General features: G+C 35.6%; 9 protein-coding genes across 9 annotated transcripts; 7 read left to right on the top strand and 2 right to left on the bottom strand.

Moving 5' to 3' along the window:
* The first annotated feature begins 262 nt into the window (after positions 1-262).
* EV154DRAFT_527240 (uncharacterized protein) lies at positions 263-721 on the top strand. Its single transcript, XM_051603463.1, has one exon. It carries the CDS (start codon positions 373-375, stop codon positions 610-612), a length of 240 nt encoding a protein of 79 aa, XP_051451986.1. The 5' UTR covers positions 263-372; the 3' UTR covers positions 613-721.
* A 1295-nt stretch (positions 722-2016) lies between these two features.
* EV154DRAFT_527242 (uncharacterized protein) lies at positions 2017-3388 on the bottom strand. The gene is made up of 5 exons (XM_051603464.1): positions 3157-3388; positions 3056-3094; positions 2937-2989; positions 2764-2848; positions 2017-2689 (listed from the first exon to the last, which is right to left on the bottom strand). Exons 1-5 carry the CDS (start codon positions 3293-3295, stop codon positions 2265-2267), a joined length of 741 nt encoding a protein of 246 aa, XP_051451987.1. The 5' UTR covers positions 3296-3388; the 3' UTR covers positions 2017-2264.
* Positions 3389-5444: 2056 nt separating this feature from the next.
* EV154DRAFT_527245 (uncharacterized protein) lies at positions 5445-6172 on the bottom strand. Its single transcript, XM_051603465.1, has one exon. The coding sequence runs from the start codon at positions 5984-5986 to the stop codon at positions 5582-5584; it is 405 nt and encodes a 134-aa protein (XP_051451988.1). The 5' UTR covers positions 5987-6172; the 3' UTR covers positions 5445-5581.
* Positions 6173-9261: 3089 nt separating this feature from the next.
* Positions 9262-9905, top strand: EV154DRAFT_556020 (C2 domain-containing protein). The gene has a single exon (XM_051605326.1). The coding sequence runs from the start codon at positions 9341-9343 to the stop codon at positions 9740-9742; it is 402 nt and encodes a 133-aa protein (XP_051451989.1). The 5' UTR covers positions 9262-9340; the 3' UTR covers positions 9743-9905.
* Positions 9906-14544: 4639 nt separating this feature from the next.
* EV154DRAFT_486924 (uncharacterized protein) lies at positions 14545-17392 on the top strand (the record flags this gene model as incomplete). The annotated part of the gene is made up of 13 exons (XM_051598909.1): positions 14545-14558; positions 14642-14783; positions 14852-14854; positions 15809-15847; positions 15969-16007; positions 16127-16165; positions 16286-16324; positions 16445-16483; positions 16604-16642; positions 16759-16797; positions 16917-16955; positions 17074-17112; positions 17231-17392. The coding sequence occupies 13 exons, from the start codon at positions 14545-14547 to the stop codon at positions 17390-17392; spliced, it is 672 nt and encodes a 223-aa protein (XP_051451990.1).
* Positions 17393-17797: 405 nt separating this feature from the next.
* On the top strand, positions 17798-20163 carry EV154DRAFT_527253 (uncharacterized protein). Its single transcript, XM_051603466.1, has 5 exons — positions 17798-17990; positions 18070-18184; positions 18264-19221; positions 19305-19613; positions 19689-20163. Exons 1-5 carry the CDS (start codon positions 17835-17837, stop codon positions 20122-20124), a joined length of 1974 nt encoding a protein of 657 aa, XP_051451991.1. The 5' UTR covers positions 17798-17834; the 3' UTR covers positions 20125-20163.
* A 54-nt stretch (positions 20164-20217) lies between these two features.
* Positions 20218-21499, top strand: EV154DRAFT_527255 (mitochondrial glycoprotein). Its single transcript, XM_051603467.1, has 4 exons — positions 20218-20514; positions 20594-20706; positions 20766-20824; positions 20916-21499. Exons 1-4 carry the CDS (start codon positions 20337-20339, stop codon positions 21436-21438), a joined length of 873 nt encoding a protein of 290 aa, XP_051451992.1. The 5' UTR covers positions 20218-20336; the 3' UTR covers positions 21439-21499.
* A 45-nt stretch (positions 21500-21544) lies between these two features.
* EV154DRAFT_527257 (glycosyltransferase family 21 protein) lies at positions 21545-23133 on the top strand. The gene is made up of 3 exons (XM_051603468.1): positions 21545-21733; positions 21810-22063; positions 22185-23133. The coding sequence occupies exons 1-3, from the start codon at positions 21615-21617 to the stop codon at positions 23084-23086; spliced, it is 1275 nt and encodes a 424-aa protein (XP_051451993.1). The 5' UTR covers positions 21545-21614; the 3' UTR covers positions 23087-23133.
* A 1064-nt stretch (positions 23134-24197) lies between these two features.
* EV154DRAFT_84524 (actin-like protein ARP6) lies at positions 24198-26280 on the top strand. The gene is made up of 7 exons (XM_051607801.1): positions 24198-24656; positions 24731-24845; positions 24919-25418; positions 25483-25715; positions 25778-25853; positions 25931-25993; positions 26054-26280. The coding sequence occupies exons 1-7, from the start codon at positions 24577-24579 to the stop codon at positions 26193-26195; spliced, it is 1209 nt and encodes a 402-aa protein (XP_051451994.1). The 5' UTR covers positions 24198-24576; the 3' UTR covers positions 26196-26280.
* Positions 26281-26662: the final 382 nt, after the last annotated feature.

Genomic DNA, 26662 nt, shown 5'->3' on the forward strand with positions numbered 1-26662 from the left:
TGAGTACAATAGAAAATATGTTTGTCACTTTCCTTGTCCTCTTGTCATTGATGACTGATAAAGAGAGAGAGAGAGAGATAGATAGAAAATGAGATCAAGATAATCAAAGAGGGTGTGACAGTGTGTTGCGTGCGGAAGGAGGAGGGAGGAGGGGGATGGCTAAACGTCGGGAGAAGTAGACAGTGATGTGTGTAATCCGAGGATTGACGAAAAAAAGGGGTGTAAATTGACCAATGAGGGAGCAGAACGGAACGATCGGCTAACCGTTTTGTCAGAAAAACTTTTTTGTATAAATAGAGGAGGAGGTTTCAACATATTTTTTTTTTTATTATTATTTTACATCTTAAACAATAATAACTTAATACAAACACAATGGTTCTTTCTATCCACTTTTCCAAATTCTTCAAGAACACCTTCTCTCACAAAAAGGAAGAAGAAAGTACGAAATCCACTGCTTCCTCTATTCACACTATCTATGAAGTGAGTCCCAGTTATACTAGAGATCCTATGCGTTGTGGTAATCATCCTGATGTCGTTGGTCAATACTATGATCCCATGGGTGGTCGATTTACTTTACATCAAGGTCACGATGCTACCAACACAGGTGCCTAATTTCTCCCCTTGACTCCACATGAACAACAACAACAAAAAAAAAAAATTTTTTTTTCATATTTGATCCCCATCAAAACTATACCCTAACCCCCCTAATACTTTATCCGAGAGCTCTCTCCTCCGTGCACGGTGATCTCCTCACTTATTTTTACATCTTATTATCCCAAAATAAATTATTTTCTATCCCATTTTAAAAAAAGAAAAAAAAAGTGTATGTATTTTTACGTAATTTTGCATTTTAGACTGACTGGTGGAGATAATTGATCTACTGACAGATGAAGTGCACTATCTTTTTTTTTTTTTTTTTGTCACTGATTATAAGGAGAAATGCATATTTATGTCAGGATAAACCCCCCCCCAGAACCCCCCATTTCCCAACGTGGTGGGTAGCAGCTATCACATGGTTTTCCCTTTTTTTTTTTTTTTTAAAAAAAAATATTAGACCCCAGAATCTGGTTTTGACTTTTTTTGATCTATAAAGCCTTTTTTTTTTCTTTGACGTTCAAAAATGATTTCTAGTGTTTATCCTAGGAAACGGTAGTCAGGGAGTGGTTTAATTGATAGATTTGCAATTTCTTATACTACGTAAAACAAGATACGTTTATAATGAAAATAATAGTGTAGATAATATATCACTTCACGATTCCAATCTACTTCCTTTTTTTTTATAACTACCTGAAAACACACTTGAGAGGATGTTCTGCAAAATGATTTGTAAAAAGTTAAAAGACTCAACAAAAAAAAAACAGGTAGGGAAATAAGCAAATGAAATAATTGTTTTTTTAAAAAAATGAAGTTGTCTTGTTTATCAGCCTAATAAATTAAAACTCGTTTATACACGTTTTTTTTTTTTTTTTTTTCACAGCAGTAACAAAAAGAACACATATATCACTTTTTAAAGAAATGTTGAGGATTATAACATTAAAATAAAACATATCACCCGTATGTTTTTAATAGGATCATCACTTGTAATTAACAGCGAGTTTGAAAAAAAAAAAGAGAGATCCCTTTTCTTTTTCTTTTTTTTTGCCCGTGTAAAATGGACACATGCCTCCCCTTTGCGTTGATACAATAAAAAAAAAAGGGCGGGTAGACAAGATTGTCCCCCTTACAGCGACAAGACATTTTTTTATTTTATGACTAGAGGGTCACACACATACACACTAAAAAGAGTTTTTGGGCATTAATAACATTTCACCGTACGACCCTTTAATTTATTTTAATTGGGAATAATATAAAAAGAGTCCAGACAGGATGGTGGCTGATAAATCATTAATGAAAAAACCAACGCTGGAATTTAAAAAAAAAAAAAAAAAAAAAAGAAAGTGGCATGAGCCCATGCTTTGTTCATCCGTGTAACAAAATAATATAGACACGTTCTAATAAGTCAAATGTTTCACGGTATTACATTATAAAAAGAATTAAAACAATATTATATATATATAAAAATACAATGGTTTTTTTTTTTTTTTTTTAAAAAAAAGAGGAATTATTTCAATAAATTACAATAATAAAAAAAAAAGGGTTTTTTTTAGCTTCTCTCTCTTTTTTTTTTTTCAGAATTCCAAATAAAGAAAAAAAAAAGGGGGGGGTTGGTGGTACTATGAGAGGGTGTGCGTGAAGGGGTTTGGGGGGGGGGGGGACAGGTTAGCTTAGAGAACAAAGTAACCAGCCACGGCAGCAGAGACCAATGTAAGAGCAGGCTTCACCATGGAACCAGCACTGATTGCTGGGGTAGAAGCAGCAGCAACTTGAGCAACAGTAGGTACAGGAGATGAAACAGGAGAAGCATTGGCAGCCTCTTCAACGACAGGTGAAGAAGAGACAGCAGCAGCAGCAGCAGCATTGGCAGCAGGAATGACGGTTTCAGTGCTATTAGCAGCAGGAGTAGCAATGGCACTGGAAGAAGCGGAGGCGGAGGCGGCTGTGGTATTACCACTAGTAGCAGTGGCAAGGGCACCAATACCCCAAGGGATCTTGTCACCATTGGGTTGAACCTTTTCCTTTTCAGCAACGAGTTGACCGTCAGCACCAACAATGGCGAAACGAGTAGTCCATGCAGAGACCTTATCAGAGCCTACAATAGTCAATGAAAAAAAAAAAAAGTTAATTCGATATGCAAGTGTTATAAATCTATACATATATTTTTACCAGTGAACATGAAAAAGTAAACGGCAGAATGAGGTGTAACTTGAGGTGCAACAAAAGTATATTTTAAGAGGGCTGGATCGACTTTCTAATAAATAATAATTAAAGTCAATATTTGTATTTGGGGTTGAAAAGGGGGTTTAAGAGAGAAAACTTCTTAAAAGGTAAATATTTACAGTAGCCACAGTAGATAAGACGGTTTGCACATCATTCGAACCTGTCATGAAATCTATACATATTTGTTATTAATCATGTAAATGCGGCGTTTATTGTTGTTGTTGTTGTTTTAATTTACCAATTTGATATGTGGTAGAAGGGTTCTTTCCATCAAAAGCTACACATAAAAGAGAGAGGTTAGTTTCTTGTTTTGGGTCAAAATAAGAAGATAGAAATTACTCCATGTGATTTCGTAAGTTTGACCCTCAGTTTGAATGGTTCCAGGTGAAGGATAAGAAGGAGAAACAGCAGCTTCAACAGTGATAAAAGCGGCAATGAGAGCCACTGAACTAGTAAGGAATGTCTTTAAAGAAACCATCTTTTTTTGTTGTTGTTGTTATTGTTGAAAATAAAAAAAAGGAGAGTGAATAAAAAAAAAAAAAGAAGAAGAGAGAGAGAGAGAGAAAGAGAAGAAAAAGGGATGAAAAGCTGAATTAAATAGTTCTCTTTCTTTTTTTTTTTCACCCTCTCTTTTTTTGTTTGACGCAGGCGAGGTAAAAAAGACAAAAGAGGCAAGCTGCTTGTGGGCAACTGCTGTATTTGCCAAAACTAAAAAAGTTTTTTTTTTTTTTTATTCTAAGCGGGGATTCGTACAACACGAAAATTATTTTTAACATTAAAAAAGTTTATGAATAGAAATTGTTTATTTTTTGCATTATTTGGTTTTTTTGCGCCCTTTTTTCCCGACACGAATTTAACTGCGCTTTTTTTTTTTATATGTATATATTTTTTCAAGCCTCGGCTGAAATAAATTATTTAATTGTGAGAGAGAGAGAGGACGCAGTAATGGATTATGCACATGGTAAAAAATGTCTATCAAGAAAGAACCCCCCCCCATTCAGATATCCCCTTTTTTATTTTTGGTTCTTAAGACTTAAATCCTTGTCCAAAATAAGTGGTTGTTTTCATGGTACCTGCATCACTTTTCACAATTTTTTTTTTTTTAATTGCTTCTAAATACACTAGCTGTTTCTAGTTTTCCCCTTCCCTCAAGCGTAACATTAAGTTTTTTTTTCTGTAGATGCAGAAAAATAAAAAAAAAGTCTATCCCCTCGTGAACAATTTGAGAAAACTAAGGGGGGGGGGGGAGCGCGTGCGGATTATGTGTGGGCAGTAATCAAAAAAAGTATTCTTTCCCTCCTTTTTACCCTTTTCTTTTTTTGTTATCCCTACATTTTTTTTCTGTGCAAGTGTCTCTTGTCAGATTGTTTGTTTCCCAACTAACATTATTTCTTTTAAACACGACGTAACAATGGTTCTCGGTACACTTTGTTAAATCCTATTCTTTTTTTTTTCATCTAAACAATCAAATCCGAGGGAGGAAAAAGGACCACTCTCATAAACAATGGTAGCTTACACAAGTTCTTATTGCAAACAATAACAATAAAACAGAAAATATACAATAAGACACAGAATCTGCTCTCTTTAAAAAAAAAGGGGGGGAAGCCTTCTCTTGTGCGTATTCTTTCCTCGGTGTGTATTTAACAGTAATAAATCTATCCTAGTTCAACATTGTTGAATCTATAAGGTACAGTCATATTGAATTTATTAATGGTGCAACATTAATTTGATCTGTAAGTGATGGAATTTAGCTATAATCAAAAAGAGAGAAAAAAAATTTACTTGGCCTTTTACCCTTAAAAAAGAAATGGTTGTAAAGAAAGTATCCCATAAGAAACTTGTTATGCGACTAAAAAGACTTAAATAGTTAAAAAAAAATTAAAGGGGTGATTTATGTATTGGCAATTTCTACCAATGGTCCATGATTTATTATTTTTATTCTAAAAGCATCCAACTTGAACTCTCTTGTCAATAAATAATTTAGGTTCCCTCCCTCCCCCCCTTTTTTTTTATGTGTATATGCAAAAATAAGAAATTCACATCTGTGACTCTTTTTATTAAATCTATATAAAAAGGTGCTAAAAAAAGAGTTTTTTTTTTTTTTTTTTTTGTACTTGTCTAAAAAAAGAGGTGAGTGGTACCTTTTTTTTATTATTATTATTAAAGAGATCTACCACCATGATATTAAGAAAACGTTTTTTTTTCTTTTTTTCATGCAATTTGAGAAACCTCCGAATAAAACTCCGACTCTGCTGCTGCTGCTGCTGCTGCTGGTAAACGAAGAGAGAGTTGTATGGAGGAGGGTGAGATTCCCACGCTGCTTCGCCATATTGGCGTCACGCAGCATGTTTATATAGCAACGCCACTTTGGGGTTTTTTTTTTTGTATAAAGATATGAGTTGAATTGATGTTAATTCAAATATTTCGGAAGGCAAGCCGATAAAAGCACGAGCAAGTCTTTTCTGCCCCCGCTAAAGAAGAGAGAAAGGTGTTTCATCATTTCTCTTGTGACGGAAAATTCCATCTTATTGATTGGCTGAGGTTTAAGGCTCAGAGAGTAAAGAGCAGAGAGAGGTCTCGACTCCTAAACAAGTATTGATTGGATAAGGAAAACACGTGTAGTTAAATATATATATGCTAAAACATGGTTTTTTTTTCTCAAGTTTATTTTTATTTATTTTTTTGGTATGTACAAAGAGAGAAGGGGGAGAATATTATGCTGTAAAAAAAGAAAGAGATGGATGCAAGAGAGTATTAAATTTATCTATGAGCAGAGAAAGGCCTTGTTTAATTGGTCCATGAAATGATCTTTGGAGACTCTGCGTGGTTTTGGTTGATATAAGATAGTAGAAGATGCTAAGGATGAAGAGATGGAGGATGATAATGATGGAGAGAGAGAGGGTATCTTTTGTGATGATTGGATAAAATCACTGTGTTGTAGAGATGGCTTTCTTCGAATGAGTGAAGGCATATTCTGTTGTTGCTGCTGTTGCTGTTGTGATGGTGATACGTCATGAGGAAATCCCTTGAGATCAGCATAGTCATAACCAAGCATTGGGTGGTGCATCAAAGCGTCTTGTCGAAGGCAGTCTTCTGAACAATAGAGAGAGTCGGAATAGGCGCTAATAGCATTATCGCAAAAGGTACACCAGTTTGTATCGCACATCATTTTTCGGGTTTTTTGTTATTATTATTGTTATGTAGAGTAATTGAAGGGATATAGAAGCATACAAAAAAGTAGTATATCTTTTATTTTTTTTTTAGTAAGAAAGAAAAAGAAGAGCGGAAAGGAATATACTCTCTTTTATACTAAAAAAAAAAGTAATGTAGATCATATAAAGTTAAGTTTCTTTTTTTTTAAGAGTATCACTTTTTCCGGGCATCCAGACCTGGATCCGTATCATTTTTTTTCCGTGGCACAGCCCAAATGATTGGCTAGCAACTTTTATTGCCCAATGATTGACCAGCTATTTCAATTCTTTTTGCGTCATATAATTCATACTCCGATCTAGCCGTTTTTTTTTCTTTTTTAAAATGTGCTGGATTCCCTCACCATGACTGGAACAAGTATTAACAAATGATTACGTATTGCAGCGAATTACGTATGGTTTCTATTGCATGCTAAAAAACCTTTTTTTTGACAAGAGAAAAAAATAACAGGTCATTTCCCCATTTTTTGTTACCCCCCCTCACTTACTCAATTACACACCTAGGCGCTCTCCACACACACCCTTTTTTGTTGCACAATTTAATTTCTATCAGCCAAAAAAAAAAAAAAAATGGAGTCAGGTACCTTAAACACACTTGGAAGGATAATCAAAATATTTGGGGGTTTTCTCCCCCTGAAAACATCCAAGAACAAAAAAAAGAAAAAAAGGCTTAAAGTTCTCAATTAAAGGACATGATGGCGATAACGGCGAAAAAAAAAAAAAGATAAAACGTTGCAGATCTTTTTGAAAAAGTCCGTGTTTTTTTTTCATCATTTCCCAAAGAAATGATTCCATCTATTATTTTCACACTCCTATACAACATCCAAACCGCATTGCTGCGTGTGAAAAAAAAAAAAAAGGCTTTCCTATTTTCTTTTTTAGACAAAAAAAGGTCTGGGTTCATGTTTACAAGCTAGTTTTTTTTTTTTTTTTATTTGGTCCAGCCATGTTTCTATTATTATACATGTGTGTCCTTTATAACTTTTTTCAAACACTTTGATCATCGGCATCCCAAAAAATAAAAAAAAAGGCGGGGTGGGAGAAAATCGATACATGTCGTGATTCAATCAAGGAGAACATGTTTTTTTCATTCATGGATACAGTACGTAGGATACAGAGTTGAATCCTCTCCACCTTCACTTTCTAAACAAATAAATGATATTTCTATGCAGATCCTTTTGTTTTTACCCCATCTCACGTCCTCCCTTCATTGATGAGATGACACAATCTATAACATAGTTTTCTTAAGCATAGGTAGACGTGTCAAGAGAACAAAGAATATATAGAACAGCATAGATAGACTTGTAAAGAGAACAAAGAATATTTATAGAAAGAGTAGTTTTGTCAGTTAAAAAGTCAGTGCGTTTATAATTGTATGTATTACTGAAAAAAAAAAAGAGTCTGTTCTGATGCTACTCCGGGTGGGGGTGGGGCATTCTAAAGACAATCATTTAAAGGATTTATTCTGTTTTAAACTGATTCATTCATAAGATGATGATGCGTACTTGAGATTAGATGTGAGTCTGCAAAAAAAAAAACATCAAAAAAAGACTGCAAACCGTAAAGTAGAAATCAATAATACAATGATGTATTGTCCATTATTTAATGCAGATGGGTGACATACAAGATAGTTATTGTCTTAATCACTTTATTTTTCTGTCTGCTTTAGCAAAAAAAAAAAAGGGTATTGAACGCGTATGAATGAGGACTAATGCGTATCTTTGGTTTCTGATCAGTCAATAGAAAGACTATCTGTTTAATGAAGGGAGGGGGGATGATTCATTACTGTGAAGCTCATTTCTGACAGGGGAAAACTACTATCTTTCTATACAGAAACAAGCACTGACTCAAATGATACTCTTGCGACTTAATGTCATAATTGACTGTTTACAGCAGCGTTTTAATAAATGTGATTTAGAATAAAGACAATACAAAGCAATTAGGATTTTATGGGCTATTACTGATAGAGCTTTACTAAACATGATGTTGTGGCGTTGTAGTTTTTAATTATTTAGCATATCACGATCATTCAATCACTTTTGTGCCAAGGAATTATGCATGACGTATTTATAAAAAAAAGTTGGCTCGTCATCCTAATTCTTAAGAGTTTAGTGAGCTGCGTATGCTGGGGTTGAAAGGAAAAGAGGGGGAAACCCCATGAAAAAAAGTACTTTCTGTAATACACACACAAGGATGAACTTTGTCACCGATTGAAATGGAGGTTGGAATAAGGGCCGATGAAATACCGTTTGATTATAGGTTATAAGTGTGCGGTAATCAAAACGTAATTTTTTTATACTTTTAGGCCGTTGCCCGTTTCGCCTCCCTTTATAGGTTTGCCCGTTTACTTTAAAGGAACTAGATGACCGCTCTCCGGAGAAAGGCGCGTAAAAAAAAAAAAAAAAAAAAAAAAAGGAAACGCAGATGCTGCTTTGAATGAATGAATAAAATAGAAACATCCCCTCCCCCCTTTTTTTTTTTTTTTAGGTTTTCATGCATAGACTGTGTGATATATTATATAAAAAAGGGCAGTTTGTTAAGGTAAATAATAGCCTCATATTGTGTGGCAGTGATAAGAGATGAGCGGATGAAAGTAAGAAAAAGGTAAAGTAGCACAAATGGTTTTGCCAAGCTTTTTTTTTTTTTGACTTTGATAAAATACGCGTATAATCGTACACTGACTATAAAATATAAGTGATTTTATTGTTTTATTAGATTTTCGATTTTTCACAGACGAAAAATAAAACAAAAGGTTCTCACACGTGTGATGATAAACACCTTTTTTTTTTTTTTTTCGCGTTTCATTAAGAAAGTTTTATTACAAACTGACGTTATGATAGTTACACCATGTTTAAATTTAGTCATAAGAGCGAGAAATTCCGACTTTATTTTTTTCGGCTTGTGTGGGAAAGAGAGAGAGAAGGGAGGGGAGGGGGGCTAGAATACGCCACAGCAAAAAAGGAAGAGTAAATACATGCCCGTCTTTTTTTTGGCTGTTGTTGTTGTAATGGAGCTATAGAATAAAAGAGAAATAACCTGTCATCATGATGTAATGAGTTTTTTTTTTTTTATAAGGCTAAAAACGAAAATCCCCTTCTTACAAAAAAAACGTCATGATGAACTAGGTCGGCCAATCAAAAGAGTGGGTTTAAAGTAAACTCGGACGATTGGCTTTATTTAGTAAATGTAACTAGTTTATGCAAAAAAGAAAGGGGGCCGAGAAAAAAAAGTATATAAAGGAGTTCGTGTTTTCCGAGATATTTTTTTTTTTTCTTTATTAAATATACTCATATTTTCTATCTATAAAATCAAAAATGTTCTCTTCTCACTCTGCTCCCCAAGGTGTTCTCACTGTTACTGTTGTCGAAGCTCGTAACCTTCACAAGGAAGATCTCGGTGGTCACAACGATCCCTATGTTGAACTCTGGTTGGATGAGGAATACAAGCAACGTACCTCTACTGTCAAGGATACCGAAAACCCCGTCTTCAACGAGACTTTCACTTTTAACATTGCTGAAGGTAGCAGCCTCCACAAGCTCGAATTCAAGGTCATTGATAAGGATGTTGCTGGTACTGACAAGATTGGTGATGGCAAGTTAGATATCTCTGAAGCTCTTCAAGGTCAACCCATTGATACTTGGGCCAAGCTCCCTGCCAAGTTGGGTCTTACCAGCCATGGTGAAGTTCACTTTGTCATCCAATTCTCTCCCCAATAAATTCCCCCCCTCCTGGATGCTATAACCACTGTATAAAAAAAAACAATACCACTCTATGCTTTAAATACATAGCTATATTATAAAAAAAAAAATACCTTTTTTTATCAAATAAATAAAAAAAACAACCCCTAAAAGCTCTCTTTGAGTTTTTGCTTTACAATATAATACAACCAAGTGTGAGTGTGAAAAATATATTTTTTAAAAAAAAAAAAAAGTACGCGCGTTTATTGTGTCATATAAAAAAAAACTTGAAACGTGCTAGATTTATTGGAGTCCCCCGAACCCTTTTTTTTTTTTTGTTATTTTGTCATGATGATAGTACTATAAAACACTTGTGGAAAGGGCTTGGTTTTAACTGAGACAATGTTTCAAGCTAAATGTGTTTGTTTTCATGCAATGGATGTGTTTATATAATCGCGTTCATATTGCAATGTATAAGTATTTCGTCTGCACTTTTTATTGTGTAGTTCGCGTTTTTTTTTTTTGTTTTTGTTATTGTTATTGTTGTTTGAAAAGTGCATCTGTACACATGACCCCCTCTAGACGCTATTAAAATGTATATAAAGCTTGTCCCCCACCCAAACACACAAAAAAGAAATCTAGAACATTCACTAAAGAGAATCTTTTCTTTTTTTTACTGCTCATTCACACTACTAATGATTGAATGGTTTAAAAGCCTGTATGTATCAGTTTATAGACTAGAAAGCAATTTTTGGTTTTGTTTGTTAGCGCGTATCGATAATAGAATAATCTTGTACCTCTACAAAAAAAATTATGTTAAAAGGTTTAAAAAAAGATGGGTTGTAGTGTATTTAGTTACTGGCTTTCAATTTGCATTGTGATTTTTTTTTTTGGACTTGTCATTTTGTGTGTGTGTACAGTTAGGCTTATGACAAAAATTGATCGGATTGGGCTATCCTTTTTTGCCTCTTTATAAAAATGTAATAATTATAATGACTATGTTTTTTTTTTTATGAAGATGGACAAAACAACCTTTTCGACGAACATGGAGAAAAATTTTACGATCCAATGAAAGATGTTTTAGCACAAATGGACGATCCCACTATAGTACTTAAGACGAAATTAACCAATCGAGAGTGTTAGAACGCCCCCCCCCCCCCGAAAAAAAAAAAGCTACTGGTGAACCATCAGTTACGAAGTCATTAAGATCTAGTCATTTGACTATGAATCAACCAAGAAATACAAGAGAATCGTTTATCGACCGTATGTTTAGTGGCTAAAGTTACAAGAGAACTCAACAGTGGAATTACCGTACTGCAGAAACGGAAGGAGTCCAAAAAGCTTATTTTACAACTGAGCCATAACAAGTACAATTACCAAGTTACTTTGACAACGACCCTCAGAAGATAGAATAAATAGCTTGACTGAACAATTGAAAGGCTTCACCAATTCAAAAATCACAAATGAACAACCATTTTATGTCATACTAAATGGTTATACACTGCAAAAAAAAAAAAAAAAAAAAAAAAAAAAAGAAGCCATATATTTCAAACCTGAAGTTAGAAACTCAGTAGAGAATCTCCAGACACGATTCGAAAATGGTTTATGAGACTCAATTGGGCCAGATTGAAAAAAAAAGTGGAGCAAAAAGGCCATCGTAAAGCAACCATAAAACCAGAGCAACCAACACATACAATCATTGATGTCATTCACTCCTCTAATATTATTCACGTTGCTATCGGAAAACCAGCACCACCAAAAAAAAAAAGAGAAAAAAGGCTAATAATGGGGAAAAGAAAAAAGACCAGTAACTGAGAATACAGAGGTTAACGACGATTAAGTTGATAATAATTCAGTAAAAAAAAAAAAAAAAAAAAAAAAGGTACAACAACTGCTCTCTTTATTAAGTTCATGAACGAAGTTCTTGCTGTACTGGATGCCCAAGAAGCTTTTTTTTTTTTTAAAAAAAAAAGTTAAATACAGTTCTAGATAATGCTTCTATTCATAAGTCTAAACCGATGATAAGAAAGATTAAAAGTAAGGTTTACAGAGCAATGTATTTGCCTCCCTACTCGCCTGACATAAACCCTATTGAACAGTTTTAAAAAGGAAGCGTAATAGACGAATGAATGAAGAAGTAGTAGGATTACTGATGCTTGTAATGATATACTTCATCAGTGACCTTGAATGGTTTATGTCATCATTATAAACGCCAAATTGTTAATTGCTCTAATTAGACACCTTTCTAATAGAATTTTTTTTTTTTTTCAGTTTGACGTCAGTGGATCGGGAGCACGAGTATTTTAATAAATCTTTAGTGTTTACGATACGACTATTTATCAAATCATGCAACGGTTACTGTACTTGTTTATCAAGTTTAATTGGCAGTAGAACATAATGGCTATAGTTGATCGTTTATTCATTATTTTTATAATGGATAAAATAAAATCTCCAAATATAGAAGTATGTACTCGTAGCAGGAGAAGTTGTACAAGCGCATGCTGCTTATGCAACATCAAAAAGATTGTTCTAATTTTCCTAATTTTTTAATTTATTCGTAAGTGAATTGTACCCAAATACGAAAATGTCATTTTTCCCTACTCGTTTGTTGATATAACTGCATAGAATTTTGGATGCAATGACTGACAGGTTGACATCACCTGGCCTTTCATCTTGGTAGTACTTAAGCGGGTGCGAACCTTGAAAGCCATGATTAGAAAATACAGTTGATTGAAACCCTGCGAAATATGAAGCATTTGGTTTACTGTAATCTCTCAATAATCTGTAAAAGCATCTTGAATCCTTGGGCTGGTGTAAAGCATTTAGCATGTATTGAATTCTTGAATGGTATTAACAGGAATCGAAGAACCTAAAAATTCTCCTAACAAAGTATCCCTGTATTCCCATATATTCCTCCTGTAGCAAGAATTTGAAAATGACCTGCTTGGATGGTAAGCTCAGAGTAAAACTCTTCCTTGATTCTTATCTTTTGATATTTTGATAGAAAATTTATCAAGTTCGGCTGGTTCCATGTCATAGCTGCAGGAATCAATATCCTTCCTGTTTGGAAGGAATTCGCCCACTTCGGTTAATAAGAGCCAGTTGTTCATGTTCCTATCGATTCGAATAGAGTGTACAAATCTCTCTCCCACGGGTTTAAACACTTTTTCTTCAATAATCTCTTTGTGTATAATATAAAAAAGAGATTCTGAATATAGGAATCCCAGTAATCTGTTCATGCTTGCTTTTTTAGATAACGAGGAAGCTTGTGATATTACAGCGGATTCAGATTGAATAACGATAAATCCGTTCCGGACTGTCCGGTTTTAATTGAAAAACATGCGCTTGAATATTTCAAACATTCTGCTTGAAATCACACGCCGGCATGGGGTTGGGCAACGATGTGAAAAAAAGACTGTTGGACCCAAACAGTTATACCAACGACACCATGCTTCGGGTTATCTTGTCCTTTATGATCGGTACAACGTGAAGCCACAACACGACCATCCAAGTGCAGTCCGTGCGTCAAGTTGCTTATCGTTTCAAAGCCACAGTCATTAGAATGATGTCACCAAGATCGCAAGTGGATTTAATAGACTGCCAAATTGAGAGAACTGAGCATGATCATACGTAATCCTATCATCCAAAGTCAATGCTTCACTGAATTCGACATATGTATCAAATGGGTTTAAGAACTTGTTGAGCGAATCTGGGAAAACTGATACTGCCAGTTTTGCTCCTTTGGCTATCAAACATGATCCTTTTTACTGATTCAGTTAGCATGATTTTCTGCTTTTTTTGATCTCAGTGAGGCGTTTCAATTAAAATCAAGTGCCCTTTTTGCCGATGTTGACGGGTTGATTGTCTGTATCTTCTTCATTCTTGTAAAGTGATATCACTATTTTGAGCGAAATACTTTCGTTCCCAAAACGTGAAAACCCGTTTTGCTTGGGAACGGCCTTGAAAGCATGAATCCATATATTCTGATTATATTTCATTATAAAGTATTTCAATAAAAGTCTCTTCCCGCGAGAGTTTGCATTGATGCTTCAATGAACCATTCTATTTTCTTCTTGACAAGTAATTTATAAAGATTTGAATTATCTAAGGAATATCAAAGTTTAATAAATCATTAGCTGCTAATGGCAGATATTTTATGGCTAATCGATGCCAATGTAGATGACAAGATTCCTACTTACAATTACAGAAATTAATGTGTCTATCGACTTCGTCGTCATCAGAGGTAATCTCTGGAAAAAACCGATAAATGAACATGGAACTTTTTACCATTTGGAATCAAGTCATATGCTGATATCCAGTTCACATATTGCTCTCTTGGTAGAACTAACTTGATGTATTTGTATTTATTCATCAATACTTGCAAGAACGTCTTCTCATTGGGCTTGACATTTTCCTGTTTTTATGATGAGCGATTTAACGCGATCAAGGATTGATGCGAGACAATAGATATGCTTGACCTTTACTGCTTTGGAGGTATTGAAATAATCGATAATAACGTTGACCACTGAGTGCTGAAAAATACTTTGTGTCTTTACGTTTTGATTTTCTGAGATAGTCTTATGCAGTTTTTCGAGTTGCTCTTCATTTACAATGAAGTCTCTCTTTAGTTTGATACTACAGACTATACGTTTCATACATTTAGAGACTAATGTAAGGTTCATGAAACATGACCAGTCTAAATAATTCAATATCTGCGATAAAATGTGATTTGGTATTCTTATTAAATAATCAGTCATCTTAAGCTGAAAGAGGTGCTGTTTTCTGACAAATTTAATAAGGGCCAAGTACACATTTGTTTTTTAAAAAAAAAAAGAGAGACAATGTCTACACCTACGTATGTTTGTAAATTTTTCTTTGTATTTTTTTTTAGGTTACGTGATCCATTCTTTTTCTTACATACTTTTGGTCTTTGAAAAGACATAAAGGGTGCAGCATAAGTGGGAGTTTTGGCGCCAGTGAAATACCACTAACTTTGTCGTTTTTAGCCTTGTACAAACGACGACCCACTCGATTTTCTTTCCCAGTGTTTACAACTGGTAACGGGGAAGTATTGCTTATAGTGAAAAGACTAGCCGTAGCCGTGATAATTAAAAGTGAGAGTATATCTTTTTTTATAAATAAAAAAAGAAGGTAATATTTTAGCGTTTTTATAAAAATCAAAAGTTGTTATTAACTAACCTTTTCCCAGTTTTATTACTTCTCTTTAAAAGGTGGTGTTATATAGGATATGAATAAAAAAAGAAGATAAAGAGAAGAAAGGAAGGAAAAAAAAATGTTTAAATGGGTTTTATTTGTAGGCTGATAAACAAGAGCTTATGTCAGAATGATTTAATTGCTTATTCAATCATCCAAAGTGTTTGAGCCTTTACTTAAAATAGAAACACTTGCAAAAACCTCCCAAGCAATTCAAGACTTGTTAGTTGTCTATCTGCGTTTCAGTAGTAGCTTGTAATGACAGTGAGGCAGATTTTATGGAATAACAAAAATCGATCATCCTATGAAGTTTAGACGATAAATGGCATGTCAATCGACGTAAAGACTTATGTGTAGACCATCACGTGATTCTAAAAATACGCTTGACTTTGCCCAATTGTTTTCTCATGAGAGGTTTTTTTTTTTTTAATAATGGAGGCAAAAGGTTTTTACTGATGCTGGGGTTGGTACCAATACAACATCTATCTATCCAAGGAAGAAGGCAGTCTTTAATTTGGTTTCCGTTACAAACAATGTCTTACACTGTTACTAACGTGAAATTTGTATAAATGCTAGCTAAAGACGACGCAAACAATAAGGAAACTTACAAATGTTTCTATAGCTACGGTTTTAACACTGTTCGGTCCTATCTCTGTACCAAGTAAGGTCATTCCTCACGAAAAGGCCAAAGGAAAACTCAGACGTCATTCTTTTTTTATTCGGGTATTTAAGAAATTTTTTTAAAAAAAAAAATCTGCGTTCTTTTAGTTTACCTGTTTGTTTTTAGCAGCTCTCCAAAGCTGAATGGGTCAGCAATGACCTGTACTTCTTTAGACTAGGTGTTCCCCTATTGACCTCACACTTTTTTTTTTATTATTATTATTCTTTTAGTTGGCCAGTCTAAGTTATCACCATGTAGCCTCTTCTCTGGTAACTGTTTCTAGCAGCTCTCCGAAGCTGAATGGGTCAGCAATGACTTGTACTTCTTTGGACTAGGTGTTCCCCTATTGACTTCACACTTTTTTTTTTATTATTATTATTATTCTTTTAGTTGGCCAGTCTAAGTTATCACCATGTAGCCTCTTCTCTGGTAACTGTTTCTAGCAGCTCTCCGAAGCTGAATGGGTCAGCAATGACTTGTACTTCTTTGGACTAGGTGTTCCCCTATTGACCTCACACTTTTTATTTTTATTATTATTATTCTTTTAGTTGGCCAGTCTAAGTTATCACCATGTAGCCTCTTCTCTGGTAACTGTTTCTAGCAGCTCTCCGAAGCTGAATGGGTCAGCAATGACTTGTACTTCTTTGGACTAGGTGTTCCCCTATTGACTTCACACTTTTTTATTATTATTATTATTATTCTTTTAGTTGGCCAGTCTAAGTTATCACCATGTAGCCTCTTCTCTGGTAACTGTTTCTAGCAGCTCTCTGAAGCTGAATGGGTCAGCAATGACCTGTACTTCTTTGGACTAGGTGTTCCCCTATTGACCTCACACTTTTTAATTATTATTATTATTATTCTTTTAGTTGGCCAGTCTAAGTTATCACCATGTAGCCTCTTCTCTGGTAACTGTTTCTAGCAGCTCTCCGAAGCTGAATGGGTCAGCAATGACTTGTACTTCTTTGGACTAGGTGTTCCCCTATTGACCTCACACTTTTTAATTATTATTATTATTATTCTTTTAGTTGGCCAGTCTAAGTTATCACCATGTAGCCTCTTCTCTGGTAACTGTTTCTAGCAGCTCTCCGAAGCTGAATGGGTCAGCAATGACTTGTACTTCTTTGGACTAGGTGTTCCCCTATTGACCTCACACTTTTTATTATTATTATTATACTTTTAGTTGGCCAGTCTAAGTTATCACCATGTAGCCTCTTCTCTGGTAACTGTTTCTAGCAGCTCTCCGAAGCTGAATGGGTCAGCAATGACTTGTACTTCTTTGGACTAGGTGTTCCCCTATTGACCTCACACTTTTTATTTTTATTATTATTATTCTTTTAGTTGGCCAGTCTAAGTTATCACCATGTAGCCTCTTCTCTGGTAACTGTTTCTAGCAGCTCTCCGAAGCTGAATGGGTCAGCAATGACTTGTACTTCTTTGGACTAGGTGTTCCCCTATTGACCTCACACTTTTTTTTTTATTATTATTATTCTTTTAGTTGGCCAGTCTAAGTTATCACCATGTAGCCTCTTCTCTGGTAACTGTTTCTAGCAGCTCTCCGAAGCTGAATGGGTCAGCAATGACTTGTACTTCTTTGGACTAGGTGTTCCCCTATTGACCTCACACTTTTTTTTTTATTATTATTATTCTTTTAGTTGGCCAGTCTAAGTTATCACCATGTAGCCTCTTCTCTGGTAACTGTTTTTGGCAGCTCTCCGAAGCTGAATGGGTCAGCAATGACTTCACTTTTATTTTTGGAATCAAGTCTTGTACCTTCACGTGGTGATTCTGTTAATCGAAGCTTATTTCGAGACTGAACAAGACAATTATCTCTTCTTAGTTTTATTTTTACTCTATTTTACCTTACAGTATGAATTCTTTCAAAGTATGGAAATTCTATACAACGTCGCCAGCCACTCTGAACGACAGAAAAATAAACATTATTTCTAGGCCAATTTGATTAGCTTGCCCACTCGCGTTTTTTACTGCTCATTCACTACTAACGAGTGAATGGTTAAAACATGTATATAGCAGTTTATAGGCTAGACGGCCCTTTTTTGTTAGCGCGTAACGATAATAAATTAGTATTGTACCTCTGCAAAAAATTATGCTAAAAGGTTTAAAAAAGATGGGATGTAGTGTATTTAGTTACTGGCTTTCAATTTGCATTATGATGTTTTTTGACTTGTCATTTTTGTGTAAGCACACTTCCTTTTTTTTTTTTTTTTTTTCTTTTTTCTAAAGAGCAGAAAAATCGCCATGAAGAAAGAAAAGGCAGACATATTGTATGACTGTGCACTATGGGTGTTCAATATTATGCTTGATATTTTCTTTCGTGAAATTCGACCCAGAGGCTCTCATAAAGTGCCATTGGAAGGACCACTGATCTTTGTGGCTGCACCTCATGCGAATCAAGTAAGAGTTCTTTTTTATATATAAAAGCTTTTTTTTATTTTTTTGACAGGGTAACTAAAAAGGAAGGGAGTGTTTGTAGTTTGTGGATCCTTTGATTGTAATGAGAGAATGTAATCGTAGAGTGTCCTTTTTGATTGCAGCCAAGTCCATGAAGCAACGGTTTGTTGGCTTTCTTGCTGGCCTGTTCCACCCAAGTAAAAAAAAAAAAAAAAAAAAAAATCCACACCCTGTGCAAGATAAAATTGTAACTCAATTTTTTTTTTTTCCTTATAGTCCCTGTCATGCGTCCTCAAGATCTCGCCGAGACAGGTATTGGACGAATTCATCTATTAAATCCAAAGACAGAACCACTTCGGATCACGGGTATTGACACGAAATTCACCAGCCAATTGAGTGCGATGGATTCGATTATTTTACCGCGCAACGCAGCTAAATTACTCGTAGTCCAAGTGGTGTCTGATACCGAACTTTTGATTCAGACCGCTGTCAAGGATCGTAAGGCCCTTGATTATCTAATGAAATCGGGTGGTACAGCCTACAAGTGTTTACCTCATATTGATCAGGACAACGTGTACGAAAAGGTCTATTCGGAACTCAATGACGGACGATGCATCACTATCTTTCCTGAGGGAGGTAGTCATGATCGAGCCGAGATGTTACCCTTTAAAGCCGGCGTCACCATCATGGCCTTGGGCGCCATGGCGAAATACCCAGGTTTGGATGTCAAAATCGTACCGTGTGGCTTAAATTATTTTCACGCTCATCGATTTCGATCCAGGGCTGTTATTGAATTCGGCAACCCTATCACCATCTCGCAGGAGATGGTGGAACAGTTCAAGAGGGGTGGACAAGAGAAGAGAGACGCTTGTGCTCGTTTACTGGATACCATCTTTTATGCCTTGAAAAGTGTTACGGTGAATGCCGCCAATGATCAAACCCTCATGGTGATCCAGGCCGCTCGTCGACTGTATAAACCTGCCCATCGAAAGTTACACATTGCCCAGGTCGTGGATTTAAATCGTCGTTTTGTCATTGGTTATAATCTGTACAAGGATGATCCAAGAGTCATGGAATTACAGCAAAAGGTATTGGCTTATAACCAATTATTAACCTATCATGGATTAAGAGATCATCAAGTGCCTGAGATTAATTTAAGAGGTTGGAGAACCTTTGGTTTGTTATGGTACCGTGTGGGTGTCTTGATCGTCTGGGGTCTTTTATCGTTTCCTGGGTAAAAGACATATGAACAAAAATGAAGCGAGTCAAATGTATTTAAAAAAAAAAAACCAAAAAAAAAACGTCATTTTTAAATAGATCCATTCTCAACCTCCCAATTGCGATTATTGCCAAGGCCATTAGTACGAAAAAAGCAAAGGATGCATTAGCTTCTTCGAGTGTAAAGATTGCGGGAAGAGATGTATTGGCTACCTGGAAGTTTTTGGTGGGTCTTGTTCTGATACCTTTGCTCTATGGTTTGTATACTCTGATTGTACTTTGGATCTGTATCAAATCCGAATTAGGCTGGTTCCAACGTATTTTATTCCCCATGTTGACCTGGACATTTTTACCATTTATCAGCTATGCATCTATGCGATTTGCAGAGAATGGCGTGGATGTATTCAAGTAAGTAACTTTAGTTTTAAATGGATCTTCCCTCTCTCTCACTGACCCCATTTTTTAAAAAAAAAAAAAAAATAGATCGCTTCGACCTCTTTATGTAGCCCTTGTAGATCCAGACAGTACGGAAAACCTACGCCAATTACGAGAAAAATTATCGCAAAATATCACAGAAGTGATTAACGAGATTGGGCCGCAAGTGTTTAGTGATTTCGATTCGAACAATGTGTTTCGATCAGATTCGACAAGTCAGGAGAGTGTATCAGAATTGGCAGAAGGAGGTAGAACGTTTTCGCAAATCGCGGGCGAATTTTTGACAGGTACGGCCAAGGCCTTATTGGACGATAGCAAGATCTTCAATTGGACAAAACAGGATGAAGAGTCGGACCCGGATGAGGTGCTTTATTTTTTGGATAGGTCAGGTACCGCGAATAATTCGGCTGCTACTAGTGATGCTGAAAGTGGGCCTGTCATCAGTCCTGTGAAAAAGAGAAATCATAGTAAATTAAGGGAATAATAATCATCATTAAAAAAAAAAAAAAAAATAGAAATAGACATAAACGCAGCTTCTTCTTTTACCGTCGTGTATTTCTTATTTGTCCAATAATCATTCATGATAAAAAGGTTGGTTGGTAATCATCCAATGTCTGTCATTTAAATCTGGGTTCAGATAAAAAATAGAGCCTTTTTCTTTTTTCTCTTTTTCTATCTAAACCTTTAAGAAGAAATATGGCTGCTAGACTCTTCTTAAGAACGGCTATCCATGCGCGTACCCTGACAAGCTCCATGGGAAAAGTGTGTGTGACACGTCCTGTCATGATGAACAAGATGGCTTTGCCTAGCTTGAGCTCTCGCCTTTCTAGCAGAACTTTTACAGTTGCTTTACCTCGCTTCAGTAATGGTGAAGGTAAGTCCCCCCCCCTTCAACATGAATATATCTATATATACATATTTATTGATGCGAAAAAAAAAACCTCTCTGACTAGTTGATTCCGAGCTGGCTCATCAATTGGAAGAAGAAATGCAATTTGAAGAGACGGATGAAAAGAATGAGATCCCCCCTTTTGTTCAAGAATTTTTGGACACTAATTTGTTCAAGGTATAAAACAAGTGAAATGTACAATGACATAAACTCTTACGTTAAAATTTTATTGAAAGATTGAGGATCAACTCGGACATGACAAGGTTATCTTGACGCGTAACTTTGGTACGGAAAAGTAAGTGTAAGCGGATACAAAATGCAAAAAAAAAAAAAAAAAAAAAAAAATTGCATGAAAAAGTAGACTGACATGTAAACAAATATGGAAGGATTCGCGTGATTTTTTCAATCTCTGATATCAATAACACGGTGGAAGAATTTGAGGATGATGAGGAAGAAGAAGCACCTGTTAAACATCATGAAGGAGGTGTAAAGGAAGGGGCTGAAGAAGAGAAAGAGGAGAAGAAAGAAGAGGAGGAGGAAGAGGAGGAGGGATCATTCCCTGTCCGTGCCACTGTGATGGTGGAAAAGGAAGGAAAAGGAAGCCTTGTGTTGAATACAGTAGCTCAAGATGGATACTTACATATTGATGCTGTTAGATACTTTAAAGAGGGACAGATTGCTACGGATGAAATTGCTACCAAGGAAATCGGCGAACAGAGACAGGATCTGTATATGGGACCTGTCTATGAAGAGTTGGGTGAAGATCTTCAAACGACATTTGTAAAGTATTTAGAGGAGCGTGGTATTGATACAGCATTAGCCACATTCTTGCCTGATTATGTTGACTATAAGGAACAAAAGGAGTATGTGAACTGGTTAAAGGATGTGAATGATTTTGTCTCTGCCTAAAAATAAAATACCATTAGTTACAAATACGGGGTTTTATACACACCGGGACCTGAAAAAAAAATTATTGATAGAAATGCTGGTGATTTTTTATCACTTTTTTCTTTTTAACTTTTTTCTTTTTAAAAAACTATTTTTTGCTTCAAAAAATAGTGAATGTCAAATACTCTTGAAAAATAATGGAACCAGATCCTTCATCGTCTTCGTCCTCATCGACCATCTTGAATGTACTTTCTTACATACTTGTTGTGTGGTATTTTTTCATGGTGGTATTGAGTTTGTTTGGACAATATATAGGGTAAGGTACACAGTCAAGGACCGGACAGTCAAACCTGTTGCTAACAGGAATATCTATATATGTGTATATAATACAGACAATCAAGATACCGACACAAGCCTAAGCCGGTATCATCGAAATTGACATTTTCAGAAGCACAAGGTGTATCGATTATTCGACCTTTGAAAGGAGTCGACCTGGAATTGGAAGCCAACTTGCGGTCTTCTTTTGTACAAAAGTATCCAAAGTTTGAAATCATCTTTTCGGTGGCGTCACCTGAAGACCCTGCGATTGAAATTGTAGATGCTCTTATGAAAGAGTTTCATCAAGTGGATAGTCGACTTATTATCGGTAAAGACACGACCTTTTTTTATTATTACTATTTATTTTCTTCGGGGCTGTTCCCATGGCAACTAACTAAATAATATATATATATAAAAAAAAAAAAAAAAAAAAACCTGTCCGTATTTAGGTGATCATCAGGTTGGCATTAATCCCAAGATTAATAATATGGTGGAATCCTATCGCACTGCAAAATACGATATTGTGTGGGTTTTAGATTCAAATGTGCATGTGGATATGGATACACTTGGACGCTCAGTCGATCAATTGATGATACCCGGCATCGGACTGGTTCATCATTTACCAATTGCTGTTCAACCGGCAAATTATGCTGCCGAGATCGAGCAGATCTTTTTGGATACCAATCATGCCAAAATGTATTTGGCTATTAACGGTGTAGGTATTGCGTCTTGTGTGATGGGAAAGTCAAATTTGTATCGTCGTTCCGACTTGGATAAGGTTGGCGGATTAGAAAAGTTTGGTAAATATATGGCTGAGGACAACATTATTGGTGAGGCTTTGTGGCACCAAGGACTTCGACACAGAATGAGCGCTGATACTGCATGTCAAGCCCTTGGTCCTATTTCTCTGAAGGGATATTGTGCTAGACGCGCGAGATGGGTTCGTCTTCGCAAGTACATTGTGACAGCTGCTACATTGGTGGAGCCTTTTACGGAATCTGTGGTATGTGGTGTCATGGGCGCTGTGGGCTCAAGACATGTCTTTGGGACATCGATTCTCGGCTTCTTCTGTGTTCATTGGACTTGGTGGTTTATCAATGATTGTTTCCTTTATCGAACTTTGGTTCGTTCTTCTTCTTTACATACACTCAATGCTCAAAAGCCACTTCGCATCCTGAATTTCTTGCGTGCCTGGATTTCAAGAGAGGTGTTGGCTTTACCACTCTACTTGTACGCTATGGCGGGTACAAAGATTTCATGGCGTGACCAAGAATATAGATGTATCTCGGATGGCACTGCTGTTGCAATTAATGATAAGAATGAAGCTGTTGAGCCTCTCTTAACATCTTGATCTTCTTTTAAAAAAAAAAATTATAATCCAATCTTACATAATAATGTGTACAAATAAATGAGAAGAGGAGGGGAAATATTATTTTACAACCTATTGACCCTTCTAACAATTATACAACTGATAATGGCAATACAAATTATTAGACCTTATTAGACTTATTATGAATGGTTCACTACTGCGTTCCTCCGTCCTTTTCATCCGGTACTTTTTATATGCAATACCAAATGAGCTGTTTCCTTGGTTTGTAAAATCATGCAAATCTCAAGCCTCAAGGGCAACAGAAGTGAGTTTGTTTGAAATATTGTCAGATATATCACTTGTTGATGACTGTTCGAGAAGTTTTCAGTTTTGGCATATGCTTGAGCAAAAACTGTCTCTTTTGCCTACAGTCTCCTCGTATTTATTTTTACCATTGGATAAAAGCGCAAAAGATAAAGATAAAAAAGTTTATTCCCAAACTAGATTTAAACGCGTTCTTCTTCTTCTTCTTTTTTTTTTTTTGGCGCATCAGATTGTTTCTGAGATAAAGAACTACCTGTTTGTTTTATTCTTGTTATGATGCTTTCCACAGTTGACGTTTGCAGCCCCATTGTCTCAGCAACGGTATTGGGTGCTGCGCCGTACCTATTTAGGTAGAAAATACCCCCAATGCCTATCTTCTGTTACTGTTTTATGAATAACACAAGTGTCCTTTGTCAAGTCTGATAAAGACATGTTTTGTTAGGAAAATAAGAGAAAAACAATTTGGATTGAAAGGGGGAGACGTGTTATGAAAGAAAAAAATGCCAAAAATTAGGTTGTAGCCAAAAACTGATTTGGTGTGACTTGTGCTTGTCATACTACTAATCAATCGCCTTTTTTTTTTCAAATTAACGTGTAATATCCATGAATGACAATAAAAACATGTCAAATCAATGAGAAATAGATTTCAGCTGCAAAATGTCATTTTTAAGTGAAGACACAGTTTTTTGTATTTTTTAATTTCGAATATGTGAATGTAAAGAAGACGAGAAATAGCAATGTCACCCACTCCGGAAAAAAAAAAAAGCTTGCTTATTGATAAGAAGAATTGTAATCCTTAGTTTTTGATTTGACTGCTTGTAGCTGAGGAAGCGCATACCTAGTACATACTACATGTTCCAAGTTGACAAAACTGCATCTTTATTAAAATCATTCCCATAATTTTAGCACTATGTACTCCTGATATAATTGATTGTATTAAAATTAGTCTATCAACACAACAACTCCTTGAACAATAAAGGTTTTCAGTAATTACTGATCTAATTCATTATTAAAAAAAAAGAAAAGAAAGGATATGTATCATTCTATGCTGTCTCCAAAACGACAAAAAAAAAAAGACTAAGTATACGATAGGGAGTGACTCTAAATCAGTTTTGTCACTGCTGTCATAAACACGTTTCGTGTCAACCAAGAACAATTGTAAAATAAAATCTTTTTTTTTTTCTCTTTTTTTCCTTTCCCTATAAAAAATGGCACCAGCTACCGTAATTTTGGACAATGGTGCTTACAACATGAAGGTGGGAGTTGCATCCTACGATACAGCACCGAGGTAGCTACTGCAAAAAAAAAACAAACAAAAAAAAATGAATGGCGCTTTTATTGACGAATTCCTTTCCCCCGTAGACTGGTACCTAATGCCATTGTACGCGGTAAAACCGACAAACGCAATTACGTTGGTGATGAGCTGGATCAATGCACCGATTTCTCTTCTTTATATTATCGATTACCGTTCGAAAAAGTGAGTGCTCGAGGAAGGGGAATGCGCGCGCGTCAAGAATGGGGAAATCTAAAACAATGTTGAATAATTGTAGGGACTTTTGGTGAATTGGGGCATTGAACGTACGATTTGGGACCGGGTGTATAAGAATGTAGCGCAAATTGAGCCCAAAGAAAGTCAGTTGATAGTGACCGAACCTTGTTTTAACTTGGGGGCGATCCAAGACAGTTACGATCAAGTGATATTTGAGGAGTATGAGTTTGGAGCGTGTTATAGGACGATTACAGCCGAGCTGTGCTTGTTTAATGAAGTGGGGGGATTATTTGGAGATAAAATAGGGTCGATTCCGGATTGCACACTTGTGGTGGACTCGGGATACTCTTTTACACACATTATTCCGTTCTTGAAGGGAAAAGCGGTGTCAAAGGGAATCAGGCGATTAAATGTGGGTGGAAAGTTACTGACGAACCAGCTGAAAGAGGTGGTATCGTTCAGATCGTACGATATGATGGAAGAGACCTATATTATCAATGATGTGAAAGAAAAATGCTGCTTCGTATCACAAAATGTGTATAAGGATTTGGATATTTGCAAGTAAGGGTAGTTTAAGAATTGGATGAAAAGAAGGAAAAGAATGTTTATGATTGTTTATTATTAGAAAACAACAAAATTCGATTGTCCAAGAATACGTGTTACCTGATTTCACTAATAATACGACAGGACATATTCGGCCCGCTGGAACAAAAGATGTTGGTTGTTCAGAGCAGATTTTGATGATGAACAATGAAAGATTCATGATACCTGAAGTGCTTATGCATCCGTCTGATATCGGTTTGGATCAAGCGGGTATTCCAGAAGCCATCACCCAGAGTGTATTGGCATGTGATCCTTGTAAGATGTGTATACATTTTTATACAAAATATATATATTTGGTTTAACCTGATGTGATTTAGTGATACATGGTTTATTGTATGCAAATATTATGCTTGTGGGCGGTAACGCTAATATACCTGGATATCAGGAACGCATGTAAGTACGACGTAAAAAAAAAAAAAAAAAAAAAAAGTAGTGAGGGTAGATGTATTTAATGATTTTCGATTTGTTAGTGAGCATGAATTACGAAAATTTGTTCCAAGTGAATTCGATATCCGTGTGGTTACACCACAAGAGTAAGATTCATTTTAAAAAACCTATTTTATATTTAAAAATAACTTTTTTTTTTAAAATAGTCCTGTGACATTTGCATGGGAAGGGGGAAATAGATTTGTTTCTCTAAGTTCTAAAAGTGAGCTCCAGAAAACGTTTGTACAGCGAAAAGAATATCTGGAATACGGCAGTGATATTTGCAGGCGGAAGTTCGGTACTTTGTAATTCACTATTACAAATTTTTCTTTTTTTTTTTTTTTTTTTTTATCTGATAAAATTATGCAAGCATTAATCATCTCACATATTACTTTTTTTTTTTCGAATTAAAAAAAAATTTTTTATTGGTACAAAGAAACCCAAGCTATTTTTCCCCCCAGTGCCTAAAAGAAATATTTATCCGATGATCGCTTCTAGTTATCCCAGGTAAATTAAGGTGATTAGCAGCCGCGGGAAAAAGAGAGAGAGCAAGTGCCTCTTTGTCATGCTTTAAAGTGAAACGATGAAACAATCACGAAAGCAGGGACCTGCCAAGGGGATAAAGAATGCTTTGTTTTGCATCTGTCGAAAAAAAAAAAAAAAGAGCCCCTCCAAATTCTTCTGAATCGTATTGTGACATTTTGGGTCACACACACACATTTAAAGTGGGAGACCGGGCACCTTTAAATTCTGCTTTTCTCTAAAAACCAAATACG

The sequence above is a fragment of the Mucor mucedo genome (assembly GCF_025094135.1).
Source record: "Mucor mucedo strain NRRL 3635 chromosome Unknown EV154scaffold_162, whole genome shotgun sequence".
Lineage (NCBI taxonomy): Eukaryota > Fungi > Mucoromycota > Mucoromycetes > Mucorales > Mucoraceae > Mucor > Mucor mucedo.